The following is a 14,288-nucleotide window of genomic DNA, read 5'->3' as shown; positions in this document are numbered from 1 at the left end:
AGGACTTTAAGTCTTCTGTTTGGATCATATTCCTGGCTGAGTAGTGCTTGTCAGCGGTTTTAAATGGGTTTCTATAATGGATTCGCTCCCTATAATATAACAATTAATTATGCTCGATTTTCCCTGTCGCTAGCTGTTTGGTGATAACATTTACTGGCGGGCTGTTGATAAGAGCTCGTCTAGTATTTGGAAAATGTATTAATAAGTGGGTATACCTAGTCTTGCTTTTTGGGTAATAGCGATCATCAATTAACTTGAAATATAGGTAATACAATAAAAAAAAAAAAGTTCAATTATTAATAAATTTAAGAAGAATAGAAGATTTTAAAATGATCCTTCATCAGCATATTCGTTAAGAGTTTACATACTTTAAAATATTGATATGCCTTCTTTTCTAGGGTATATCTCTTCTATATTCACAATCGCATCGATTCACAGTCCGTAATCGTAGCTAGTTCGTGCATTCCAAGTCCGGCTTTCGATCCACCATGTTGCGTTTAAGCTCGCTGCTGACTATCGGCTTGTTCCTGGTGTTGGCCTCTGTCTCCGGGGAGATAGTCAACTTCCAGACCTGTGATGACACCGTGGACACCTGCACCATCCACCAGGTGAGCGTGGATCCCTGTCCGGAGGCCAAGACCAATGCGGCTTGCCACATCCACCGCAGGCGCAGGTTCACGATGAACTTCGACTTCACGCCCCACTTCGATGCCGACACCCTGGACGCCAGTCTGGGATGGGTCAAGTCGGAGAATGTGGAGCTGCCCCTCCTCAGCATGGATCGCGAGGCCTGCAAGTACACCACCTGCCCCGTGAGGACGGGAGTCAAACAGACGTACTCCAACAACATGCACGCCGATGCCAGGTTCCCGCTGAGTTCTTATACCATCCGCTGGGCCCTGAAGGATCCCGTCTCCCAGAAGCGCTGCTGCTTCACGATCGACATCAAGGTGGTGCGCTAAGAGGATTATCGGAAAATAATTATCCAAATATTATTTAGTTACTTTTTTTCATATATGTAAAAGAGGTAAATAAAATCTGTATGTGACTGTAAATGCACTCTCTCCCTACATTATAATAATAAATTGGACTCATTTCACCTTGAAGCTGCCAGTTTGGTGACACAGAACACAGGAATGCTGCTGATAAGAAAAACAATTTGAATTTTAAATGACTAACTAAATAGGGTATTGCTCTGCACTCAGGCCGGTTCTGTAAATAAACTTAATCAACTCATTACAATATATTTTTTTAGTAAGAATAATTGTAATTCTTAATAAACATCTATTAAAAGGGCTTCAGATCATATGAGGATTTTTTAAAAAACGATCCTTGAAAAAAACCTATGATGTTTTCAAGTAACTTCAAAGAGTTTTCTGTTCTTGATCATAAGCTTTCGAAAAGTTTTAAGCATTGAGGTATACCCAGCCTCGCACCCTAACATTCTAAGTACATTGAGATAAGAAATTCCAATCTTATCAGCCGAGACACGCTGGCGGCCGCTTTCGATGTGTGTTGGCACAGATGTGACCGACCAGGTTCATGGGGTCGAATGGGTCCGGAGATAAGCCCGCTTTTGAGCCCAAGTCCACACCCGTAGTGCCTGCATTCCGAGTACGGCTTTCGATCCACCATGTTGCGTTTGAGCTCGCTCCTCACTTTCGTCCTGATCTCGGCATCCGTTTCCGCCGAGGTGGTCAACTTCCAGACATGTGCGGATAGTGTGGATGTCTGTACGATCCACCAGGTTCAAGTTTCCCCGTGTCCCGAGGCGCTTAACAATGCCGCCTGCCACATCCACCGGCGTCGTAGTAACCAGATGAGCTTCGACTTCACGCCCCACTTCGATGCCGACACCCTGGAGGCCAGCTTGGGATGGGCCAAGTCGGAGACGGTGGAGCTGCCCCTGCTCACCATGGATCGCGAGGCCTGCAAGTACACTCCCTGCCCCGTGAGATCCGGAGTCACGCAGACCTACACCACCGATGTGCCCATTGAGGCCAAGTTCCCGCTGAGTTCTTATACCATCCGTTGGGCCCTGAAGGATCCCGCCTCCGGAAAGCGCTGCTGCTTCACCATCGACATCAAGGTGGTTCGCTAAAGGGTTTCCTGAACTTATCCGAGTCCGATAGACTTTCTTTTATATCTGCCTAACGACATGTAGAAAAATTGTACTTTACTATTTGTTTTTAATTTTCTAAAGTGTACAGAGAATTTTAATTTGCTTTCAATAAAGTAAACTAAACATGTTTTGTAACCTGTTCCATTTTAAATTTTATTTTCTTTGTATGTTTTAAAATTTTATTTCAGGTAAAACAAATTTTTCAAGCCCTAGTTTACTGTTGACACAAAATGTTAGGTATTGCTTGCTTGTATGGGTAATTTTATTTCGATTTAACTTTATTTTAATATATTAATACAAACTTTACTTGTTTTTCCCGCAATAATAGAATAATATCTGAAAAACTAGGTAACCTTAATCTTATATCGTAAAAATTGAAACAAGAAAGCTCTTAAAATCGCACATTCTGATTGCTGTATTTCACTGCTCTCCTGATTGCGGCGAATACATTTATTTTCTGTTAACGATTTAGTGCGTTTTTTAATTATTTCTGTGCCGGGTTACGGCCCACAGGGGACAGCCTTAAGGAATAAAGATATTTACTCCAATAATCATCAACCTGCTGGCGACTAATTTGAAACCCCAAGGCCCCGCGGGCAGAAGGAAAATGTATAAAACTTTGATTGAACTTTTGGGTGCCATTAAAAAGTCGCCCCGCCTTCCTCAGCTTTTCTCCACGGGTCTTATCAGCGTCGTCAAACAATTAAAAATTGAGCACTTAAGTTGTGGTCATAAAATCATTTGTTTTTCTCTTATTTTCTTCTCATTTTTTCTGGGTTTTATTGTTTTTCTGTTCACATTTTTCAGTGGTGGAAAATTCAAATAGAAAATCACTTTTTTTACTCGGGGTTTGCAGGGGATGCGGGTGTATTGTTTTGGTGGGACTTGTTTACTTGGGTGGGATAATCTGAAAAATATAAAATTCAAAATACTGAAATCATAGGATTCCATCAAATTATATTTTTATAAATGTATATAAGAACATTTACTTACATATTACAAAATATATTGATTGGGTATCATTTCGTCCATCACTTTTTTACCAAATCCTTCCTTCTTAAGATTCTCTTTCGTTCATTGTTTACCTAAACGAAAACGTAGCAATATTTCTCGGTGGATGGGGAATTGGTCAGAAGTCTGATAGGCCTGACCCCAAAAAATAGAAAAAACCAAGGCAATAATAACACAAACAACGCCAGACACTTGAGCAAATAATAATAATAACGAGAATAATCACAGAAAGGACTTGAACACATTGTTACTCAATTTAGATGCAGAGTGCCGGGAATCATATTCAAATTTTGGCATTGGCCTCGCCGTATTTCTTACCCAAAACATAGGGAGTTTTGGTGAGCTGAGATATGATTTCGCATTTGACCTGCTCGAAACACGGTGAGGCGTCCACATAGACGACCTCTCTTCGCTGGCTGAGATAGGAATTGAGGGCAGGTTCACTTTTCCGGAACTGAGCCATCTGACGATCCAGAAAACTGATGTGAGCCTGAGGTCCTGGCGAATAGCTGTTGAGCAGAATTCGCATGCGTGCCATACGCTCGTCGATTTGCAGGAAAACAAATCGGTTTGGGGGCACAGTGAAGCCCTCGAAGAGTTCCTCAGCCTCGCACTTATTGTTAGGGTAGTTGATCAGTATCCAGCCCCTGTGGAGGGCATCCTCCTTGAGGAGCCTGTTCTGGATGAGGTTTCCCACCGCCTGGGACCTTTTGTAAACACAATCCTTTTCAATGGCTTCCTGCAGCAAGCGCGAGTGCTCATCCTGATGTGGACTATTGATGCTGTGATAGGCCAGGACATCGGCATCCAGTATTAGTAGGTTCCATCGTTGAGCTAGGACGTGGGCCAAGGACCTTCGGCCAGATCCTGGCTTGCCATGCAGCACTATGCGGTGGTAAAAGCTCCTGGGCAGCTGGTAAAAATCCCCTATTACTCCTCGATGAAAGGCATCCAAAGATTTGGTGAATATATCTACGCCGATCCGCCTTATATTCTCGCCCATCCATCGGCGTATATCTGTAACTCCATCCGCAACTGAAATCTCCGCCAGAATACGACTCATCACCTCCATGAGTTTGTGCTTCTCCATGTAGTACATAAAGGCGGCACTGTACTCCACCAACATGGATCGGTCGAAATTGGTGGGCGACGACATGTCGCTATGTTGGCTTAAAAGCGTGTGGTTTTTAAGGAACTTTTTGAACTTTACATTAAGGTTTATTGAAATAAATGAAATATCTGTGCGTGCTAGCTCGATTGAACAACTTAAAATCTTTATAATGCTACATATCTTATAAAAGTGCTTAAAAGTATGCAATGAAAAAGGAATATCATCCTGCAGAATAGGTCCATCGGTCTTCAAACTATATTAGTTCTTCAATGGAACCCTTTACCATTATTTAAGGAATTTATGTATTACCAAGTTAGATATCGAAAGATTCCTTTTCTTATAAGACTTAAGACCTTTATTCTTTTTATGAAGGGTTATTTAATATCCATCTCACACTCTTCTGCATTTCTTTTACTTTTCCAGCTCATAACGAGAACTTAATAGAGAGCATTACCATTAAGACGACTGTTGCAGGGACTTCTCGCATTGTTATGATCATATTAATTGCTTCCGTTACGATATTAGAAAATGGCGCGTACTTCCGGGCAGCTGGAGAGGATTCGGATTGGGAAAGCCCAGAGAGCCCATATAATGGCCAACTAATGTCTTGCCAGGGAACGGAGCCAAGAAGTGCCAGGCCAAGGCAAATTGGCCTCATATATGAGAGTGCAGCTCGTAGGGTGACAATATTTTGCAGCGAATTATGACAGCTCCTTTGTCTTTTCGGGGCAGTACGAACCAACCACCCACCCCGAACAGGCCACATTAACAATTTAAAAAGCCGGGACTGCTAACGGTTCGCAAAGTGTTGCCAAAATATCTGTCATACTTTATGTTGTCTTATGAGCTGGCCATGGCATGTCCTGGCCAAGAAAGCCAAGAATCCTCATAAGGATGCCTTGAATGCCTGCTCGGTGGGTGGATGTGGATGCGGATGTCTTGAGTGGGCTAATAAAAACTAGCATACGATGAGAAATTGCTTCCTGCTGCCTTCGCAGGACACTCTCCATATTGTTATGTCAAATATGCTGTTAATATCTTGCACACACTAATATTGCATGCTTTGCTCTTGGGTTTATCTTGGAGTTTCGTTTCTTTTTTCACCAGCTGGTCAGGAGAAAAATTGCGAAGATAAAGACACGCCTTGAAAATGCATTCGGGAACGGATTTTAATTATATAAAAAAATGGAAAATCAAAATATGAATTTGAATGTGGAGTGCTTTCGGCTGTTCGCCACTGCCACAAAGAGCGAAACTTTTTAATTAAACTCAAAGCAAAGCAAAAGCAAAAGCAAAAGCGACAGCGATAGCAGCACGACAGCCTCTCATCTCAGTGCTCCAAATTACATTTCGTCATTATGGCCAGTGTCCACACACTCCACCCATATTATATATACATATATCCCCCGATCCGGGTCTCTTTATTCTGTTTTAATCGCCAAAATTGTGGCACAAGCCGCCGACGACATTTGACGCATTTTGCAGTTATCACAGAAGAACTGCGGATCGAGTCACGCTACTGGGAGACAAGATGGCGCCCTAGAATCGCTAGTTCAAATCCCGAACCCGAAGTGCAACATGCCCTTATAACCAGTTTTTAAAAACATGAAAATGTAGTTAATTGATTCACATATGTAGGATACTTATGTTTGCAGTCTTAGCAATATTTAAAGCTTTTATAGTGATATCTATATTTTACCTTTATAACAGATTGAAAGAAGTAATACTTGAATTTGAAATACTTTCTCATTTACATATTTTACTTTAACAAAATAAATAAATAAATAAATAGATAGAACGTAAAACGTTGTGATTTTGTGAACAACTAAAACATTATACTCAGATTGACTTAGTATATAAATCGGCCACACGCGGGTTTGAGGAGCTACTCTTGAAGAAAATAAATTATAGAGCCGACCAACCTCATTATCCCATTGCCAACCGTTAAAAACCGAGGCGCAATTCGAATTGATAAGAAAAGTGACGTTCGGTGCTTGGCACGGCTGTCGAATAGGAGAAACCCCGTGGACCCGTGCACTCAGAAAACAGCTCCGGAAACAATAATTGATTACAAAATATTTTGGCGTTTTCGACAAACAAAAGGTGTATGAATCATACAACTTTATTCAGAGATTTCAAGTGGGTTCAAAGTATAATCCTAAAATTATGAATTTATCATGTATACTGAAAAAGCTAAACATGTAAATTTAATTTAATACTAGAACCCATTCTTATCCCCTTAATTAGGTATTTCTTTTTAATCCTTCTGTATTAATAATGTAAAATGTGAATCCTAAACTTGTGGTTCTGTTTTTAAAATAATAGTGTCAGTATAGTTACTACTTTTATTCTTCAAGTGTGGCTGCAGTTCTAGCTTAAGATTGTCGGCTTCTTTCAAGTTTGCCGCCCGCCATCTGAGGAGCGTTTGGATTAATCGTAGTTTCGTTGCATCTTTGTGCGATGGATGCACTGGTCTTATCGGGTCTGTCGGACTGTGGACCTTATCGACTTCCTTTGAGGCCCCTGCTCCGAAGGGCCGGAAGTAATGAGCGCCGTGTGTTGACGTCGCCTTCTTGCGCTTATCAATTTCACAATTGCAAAGGGCTTTATCTTTGACCGACAACACAGCCAGCATGAAAAAGCCCTCGAAATGAGAAAGAGTTTCACTGATTTTCCCCCTTTTTTTCCTGTTCTCCAACCACAAAACCCTCAACACTCAACGCCCAACAATTAAAAATCATTTTTCATCTGCCGTTCACACAATTGCTAGTCAACTTTCCATTTTCCCCCAGAGGACACGAACCTATGGCAAACAAAAAAACAAAAAAAAGTGGCAAACAAAGCCACACATCAACAGGCTGAAAAATGAGTGCCGGGGTTTTTGGTCCTGGACCACTTTGTCATGCCGACAATTTGCTGCCAATATTTTGCCAATTTTTTTCCGGTGCGAATTTCTCCGCTGGTTTGCCTTCAATTATGCAGCAATTGAAAAATTACTACGTGTACAACAATTTCGGTTTCAGTTCAGTTCTTTTTTTGTTGCCAGGGAAAGGGGTTTTATTTTAGGCTGGCAGACAACAGGTTTTAAATTTGTCACCGCAACGACAAACATGACAAACGCCAAATGAAGCGCAAATTTAATTACGCAATTTTATTGGATTAACAGGCGAAACCTGAAATGTGGATAAAAACAAATTTAAATATGCCGCACACATGTGTGCCGTGGCTCCGCCCTTTCCTTGTTTTCTGGTCCACCCCAAAGGGAGCTCTTTGGCCCGGTCAAAAACCGTCTAGTCGCGTAGGTGAGTCGTAAATTTGCGCGCCATTGTTGGCAGATTTGGACCCCCACTCCCCAGAATCCTTAACCCCTTGTTGACGCCAATGTTGCACACCTCCAACTCCAACTCCTCCCCCACGGCACGTGTGCGTGTATGTGTTATCTTCCTTTTTTGGCCTTTTCACTTATGCAAACGGAACATTTGAAAAATATGTTGGCAGGATAAACAGCAGGGCCACAAAGTGCAGCTGATGCCCCAGACGAACTGGCCTCTCCAGACTGCTTTCTGCCGCCCTGACATTTTAATGAGCATGCAACGCTGCAACGTGGCTCGTACCCCTTTCCTACAGAGAAAAAAAGTGAGATCTATAAAAAAAATATGTTTTAAAAAAAAAATTTTCAAAATTGTTCGATGATATCACATAAATATTTACGTTGGTGTCCAAAAGTATGCAACGTATAATCAAAATATAGAAAACATATGGATTCATTCCGTATCTTTTTATCTGCATACTTTTAGACACTTTTTTAAGTGATGTCAAAAATAAAAAAGGTATTTGTTTCAAACAATTTTAGAAATACTTACGATTTTAAATCTACAAATTAATTTTCATTTTTCTCAGTACACCCACCCATTTTTCACACCCACTTTTTGCCAGCCAGCATCCTTGTTAAATTCATTAGTAAAACGTTGCACCTTCAGCGCAATTTCCAGTCGGAGATAGAGGGTCCAGAGCACACGTCTGTTTGGCCTGATGTTGCCACACAGCACACACGAAATTAAAACCCCACCACCCTACGAAATCCCCCCAGAAATCACCCACAACAACAAAAACAACAACCCCACCATGAACGAGCAGACAACATGACATGATACCGATACTAAACTGACACTTTGACATGGACTTAACCCTAAAAACGCTTTGTTGGCTTTATTGGTGTCGGTTGCCCTGCCCTTTGGCCTCCGTTCCCCATTTTCCCTGTATTTTTCGTACGGCTCCTGGATATTTTTGGGGGCTATTATGCGTGTGTGGGGTCGAGGCATCAAGGTATCCACTTGATTTTTGCACTAATTTACGTGGATTAAGCGCTCGACGTGACTGTGTGACCTGGGTATTAAGCTTAAATACCTTTTAATTGACAATTTGTGTTTGGCCATTTGATGTCTGATTTTGTTTATTTATTGTGTGTGTGGGCTGGCTCATTAAATGTGCTTAACAGGGAACCGGGAAAGGAAACCCCAATTAATCTCTCGGGCACAACATACTTAATTTACGAATGTTGTTTAAGGTTTAAGGTCATTAAAGTAAGAGATCTTATAATAAGTGCTAGAATTGTATCCTTAGAAATATAACTACTTTCGTTTATCCAGTTTAAAGGACAAGCAATTAAAGTTCAAATAAATTCGAACAACTTTGATCAAACTTTGGCACCCCATCTCCCTTAACTATCCAATTAACCTTGGGTCAGAACTTTTCCATTTCTTGGGATCAATATTTGCGAAAAAGAATCTTTGAGCTGCAGGTGAAGCTTGTCCTCATTTGTATGCCACTAAACTGTGGAAAAACTTTCCCTGGGCATTAAGAATTGTGTGAAATCAAATTCCCCCTACTTTTCCCGGATAAATTCGATCCATCAGCTGCAAGTTGTTCTGCGAAAAGCTGAAAAGTCTCGCCACACAAGCGAAAAGTTGCACAAAAAATGGCTTAGATCAGCGATTTTTTCTTTTTTGAGGTTTATCCCACTGGTGAAGGAGGCGTTTGGGGGCGTGGCCAGTGAGCCGCTTAAGCTGCCGCACGGTGCAGCGTCGTCTAATTGAACCCAACAGATATTTTCAATTAGCAGCAAAACATTTGTGAGCTAAAAAAGTTTTATTTAATTTTTTCTCCTCCGTTTTTTTCTTTTTTGCCTGCACCTTGAGCTAAAGGACTTGGGCGTTGGAAAACGGGAAGTGAATTCCTGCGGGGCAAACACGTCCTGGCGCCAATAAAAAAAGGCACCTTAGTGCTGAGAACTTTGTCCAACGGCGGACAAACTTTTTAATGCCATTAAAGAACGAAAAAATGACGCTACAAGACGTGAAAAGTTTGCCACCGACCAAAAGGTGAGCCAGAAAAAATAGCCAACCAGACAGCACTGGAAAAAATAGGCATTTAAAACTAATTTACCAAAATGTGTTCAGAAAACTTTAACAAGATTAAGGTATTTGTGAAAAGGAGAATATTAAATGGTAACTTAAAGTTATGTAAATTTGTATATTGTGTCTAAGTGATTGGAAGTGTCTAAAAGTATGCTATAAGGTCTGATTTTTGTAAAACTTCTAACATTTTCGAAACGTTATAATATTTTTGGATGCAGAATAATAATTTAAAGTAGTATGTTACAAAAAATGAAAGCGTAATTTAGACTACGATCGTAAATCAAAACGTTCTCCTTGCTTCCACAAAATATTTGTAACATTTTTGCTAGAGCCTCTTTATGCAAGTGCGTAAATTGAATTGATAAAAGCGGCCACGCAACAAAATGCAAATGCAAAGTGCGGCCGGAAATGACTACAAAATGTTGGAAATCTACAACTTGAGATAAGGCTCGGAGAGTTCAAACAAACTAATTCAAAAGTGCGTGTCCTGTGGATTTCGGATGCGGATGTGTCCTGTTACGGCCCTGTGTGCCCGTGCCGCAAAAGTATGCAACACAAATCAGCGCATAATGGCTGCCATCCACTGACCACTTCCAAATCCACGATGTCCAAAGTCCGTAGTCCCAGTGCCCCGTGCCCAATCCCCTTCCCCTTCCACTTCCACTTCCACTTCCATATTCATGCCCATGTCCATGGCTGTGTTTGCATTTGGCTGCAGGAACAGAAACGGCAACTGAAACATAAACAGGAGCAGGACCTCGACGGACCACGCATTTCAATAATTCTAATTAATTTATTAACGCTTATCAGCGGCGATAAATTTGCCAGGGCAGCAATGTTTGCCCATGTGCCATGATGCCTTGCTCCCCTTGCAGGATTAGGGCCAAAACTCTGTGCGAACTCTTTGCGGATGCTTTACTTCTGGTCCACAGGACAACGGTCCTTAACTGACAGACTGACTGACTCACTGACTGACTGACTGAGGGAATGACTGCGACCACTTCCCCCCTTCCACGAAAAGGGCTTTAAAAGTCCCGCTGAAGATGCACATGGGGCGATAAGTTAGCCCAGCCCCAATTCACAGCCATAAATGGAATGAAAAACTTGGAAGACCCAGTCATTGACATCTCTCGTAAATAAGCAGGACTCGCAGGAGTCCCAGGACTAGGCGTTGATTTTAAAACGAGCCCATTGATAAGAGCAAGCTGGTCCACAAGTTACAGAAAATGCTGAGGTGGCCGAAAAAAAAGTGGAGCGTGTGTGAAAAAAAAACACCAGGGTCGACTATAAGATACTCAGTAAAATATATATTTCATTTCCTGATTATGATAAAGTGTATGCATCATAAAGATCTAAAAATATAAGAGCTGTAATATTTAAAATTAAGGAACATATAAAGAGCGCAATTTTTCATTAATGGAATTCCACAAAATAAAACAAAATTCTGACAGCCATGGGAATAATATATCTTTATAAAAATATATACTTCTATAGGGTTACCAAACCCTTCTTCAACGTTTTTCTAGGGTAAGTTAAACCGCTCGTTTGCCTGCTCCTTTTTTTATTGTATGCCTCGGAATGACTTTTGTTTCTGTCGCCCGAACGACTGAAAGTGTTAAAATTTATTGACGCATTTAGATCAAAACTAAAAATTGTCTCCCATTTGCCTTATTCCACTTCGAAGTGGCTCATTTGTACGGGCTTTTTCTGTATATTTTTTATTTCTTTGCTGATTCGGCAGATCGCAGTTTGGTTGGTCTTTCCTTTTACCACTGGCCCCGAAGCTTGATGGTGTGTGTGTTTTGTTTTAATACGAAAATCCCCTGACTTGGCCAATCTGCCACGCCCCCCGCCCACCATTCGGATTGCCTAGCCGGCGGCCAGAAGGGAAAATCCAAAAGATATACCTTTAATGCATTTTACTCATATTGAAAAGCACTTAAACGGCGGGGGTTGCGAAAATATGAAAATCACTAGAACCTTTGGGCGGGGGTTGGTTGGATATTGTCTGAAGGTTGCTTATTTTATTATTATTTTACAGGGAATTATCTCATTTGAGTGGAGTTTGCCCTGCGCCGTTCTGATATCCATCCTGCCCGCAGTCTGCTGTGTAATGTGTGCGTAATAACATAATATCCTTAAGATATTTTAATATTGCCTGCCGCTGCATATTGAACTGCGGCATCGTTCGCATCCAGGACTCGTCCCCCATCGCCTCGTCCTTGGCTTCCGCAGGATGAAAATCCTGCTCCTGCTCCTGCTCCTGGTCCTGGCCGCATTTCAACATATTTGGCTTTACTTTACTTTGGCTGCCGGCTTGTTTGCTCCTCGCTTTTCCTTCCTTCCTGCGATTTAACAATACCTTTGTGCATCGTAAAATAATTGCCGCAGGGGTTTGTAATCTTCTGGGTTTGGGTGGCTTGCAATTTTCATTTCGCCCAAATTTGGTTTACCATTTTTTCCTGATTTCTTTTTTGCTTTGCAGCAGCTGAAAGGTTTCCTAAACGCTGGCTCACCGAGGGACATATTTATGGATGTTTGGCATACTTGGAAGTCCTAGAGTTTATGGTATAAGCAAGTTTATTAGGAGATTTCCATCGATTGTTTATTTAGGAAAGGTGTGTTTACTTTTTAAAATTTTAATTTAAAATTGACTTTGGGAAGTATAATAAAATTGTTAACATTTTTTAAGTTTACCCAAAAAATAAATTGACTTAATGATTTATATACAATAATTTCAGGACTTATAATAATAAACACACATGGATATTTTCTGACAATTTTCTTTATTTTATTTTCATTATCTTCCTTATGGGCTATGACTTAACCCCCGTGATAATCCCGCTAATTCCCCCATCTAGCTTAACGCATACCTATAAAAGTAAGACTCTTCGTTATCGGCTCCCACTTAATATTACGAGAATTTCTCCTTCACCCCATCAATCCATTATCCGATTTCACTCCTGCCTGAGACTGGTGTGTTTATCAATAATGTGCTCCGAGGGCTCCGAGATGTTTCTGGTGTTCTTGCTCATGATTGTTTTTAATAAGTCGCTGCCCTTTGCCCCGCAATTCCCCTGTTCCCCAGGACCGCTCGACATATGCGGCAACAATTTAACGTTGAGCTCATAAATAAAATCGCTGGTCCCCCCGGCGACTTGACTCCATTTTCAGGGTTTCTTAGTCAAAGTGCGGTGACATTATTATTGGGAGGGTATATGAGAGTATGCGGCACGGCACTCGAGTTATTGACAAGTTTATGTGCTTAATCCTTCCATAAAGCGCACCATTAAAATGCCAACAAAAGGTACTTTATATGAAAATTTCCTAACCCCGCCCGTGGCGTCCACTTTTATCGCCAGCTCATCGTTCATATTTCAATGAACGCACCGAAATTTAAATGCTCCTTTACACTGAAAGCAAAGGGTAATGTTTGTATCCTTCAATGCTTACTTAGATATACATATTTACAGTCTACAAATGAAATTGTTCTTTCATATTTTTAATCTTTTAATTATGTTAATCATTGTGTTCTATATAATGATGCTTTGTGGTATTAAAATAAAAAATTATACGTTTTAAAAAATATATAAAAACTAGATATATGTGGTTTGAGCATATATGTTCTTTATACAGAATTTTTTTGTAAAGAAAGTTATGATTATAGAAATCGGTTCAAGATTTCTTTAGGTGTACTGAGAGACATGTGTGTGGGTGCTTGTGTCTGTTTGAGCGTAAGACAATCGAAAACTGTGGGCGTGTCGAATGGCACACGAAGCCGAAGGCAGCTGCCTGCCTATATAGAATATCGGCACCATCCTCTAATATTCCCCATCCTCGATTTAGCTCCTGATATGCCCGGGTATTTTTATTGCCCGTGCCCCGCGCTCGCGATTCCGTGCATAATAGTGTAAAACTAGACATATATCTCCCAACCGGCTATATATTTCTCCAAGGCGAGCTGCTATTTGCAGCGAAACTCACGAATTCGTAATAAAAATGTTTCGCACTGCCAAACGTGTGGCCAGAAGTGAGGATTTTTGGGGAGCGAAATTAAAAACGGAATGGTTCCGAGCGGAAGGCGCAAAAAAGAGACGGCCTCGCAAATGAAAGACAGGCATTAATTTTTGAAAATTTTTATTTACGGGGAAGGAAGTGCCGACGATTTGGGGGAATCAAGTTGAACTCATTTCACAAGTGTTTACAAAAAAAAGCATTACGAGTTGGATGAGTAATACAGAGCTGCTTTATTATCAAGAAAGCCTTATTAGGATGTGTTTTTTGTTTCACAAGTTTTGTAGTAATCTCTGTATGGTTGACTAATCCATAAGTAAATTAGGCTAATTTTGTTTGATTTTTCTATTAAATATAAAGCATGTTAAGAACATGTTTTAAGAACTATTCTTTTTCTTATTATTTAAACGTTCTTTCCATCCCAAAATCCATGTGTTCCCATCGGCGCCAGCCCCATCCACCTTCAACCCATTTTCAATCTGCCCATCGCCCCCCAAAAAAAGCTCGGTTTAGAGAAGAAAAATTATGGAACCTCTTGCAGACCACATTTAAGCGATTTCACATTTCTTAATGATTCTGACAGCTGAATGATCTTTCATTCGGGGTGCCCAAA

General features: G+C 40.8%; 3 protein-coding genes across 3 annotated transcripts; 2 read left to right on the top strand and 1 right to left on the bottom strand.

Moving 5' to 3' along the window:
* Positions 1–450: 450 nt before the first annotated feature.
* LOC108008034 (uncharacterized) lies at positions 451–1,055 on the top strand. The gene has a single exon (XM_017071817.4). It carries the CDS (start codon positions 489–491, stop codon positions 960–962), a length of 474 nt encoding a protein of 157 aa, XP_016927306.4. The 5' UTR covers positions 451–488; the 3' UTR covers positions 963–1,055.
* Positions 1,056–1,596: 541 nt separating this feature from the next.
* Positions 1,597–2,263, top strand: LOC108008036 (ecdysteroid-regulated 16 kDa protein-like). The gene has a single exon (XM_017071819.4). The coding sequence runs from the start codon at positions 1,634–1,636 to the stop codon at positions 2,099–2,101; it is 468 nt and encodes a 155-aa protein (XP_016927308.1). The 5' UTR covers positions 1,597–1,633; the 3' UTR covers positions 2,102–2,263.
* A 1,061-nt stretch (positions 2,264–3,324) lies between these two features.
* Positions 3,325–4,391, bottom strand: LOC108008040 (adenylate kinase 2). Its single transcript, XM_017071824.4, has one exon. The coding sequence runs from the start codon at positions 4,287–4,289 to the stop codon at positions 3,417–3,419; it is 873 nt and encodes a 290-aa protein (XP_016927313.4). The 5' UTR covers positions 4,290–4,391; the 3' UTR covers positions 3,325–3,416.
* Positions 4,392–14,288: the final 9,897 nt, after the last annotated feature.

Source organism: Drosophila suzukii, chromosome 3 (genome assembly GCF_043229965.1).
Source record: "Drosophila suzukii chromosome 3, CBGP_Dsuzu_IsoJpt1.0, whole genome shotgun sequence".
Classification (NCBI taxonomy): Eukaryota; Metazoa; Arthropoda; class Insecta; order Diptera; family Drosophilidae; genus Drosophila; species Drosophila suzukii.
This window is presented reverse-complemented; position numbering and strand designations above follow the sequence as displayed.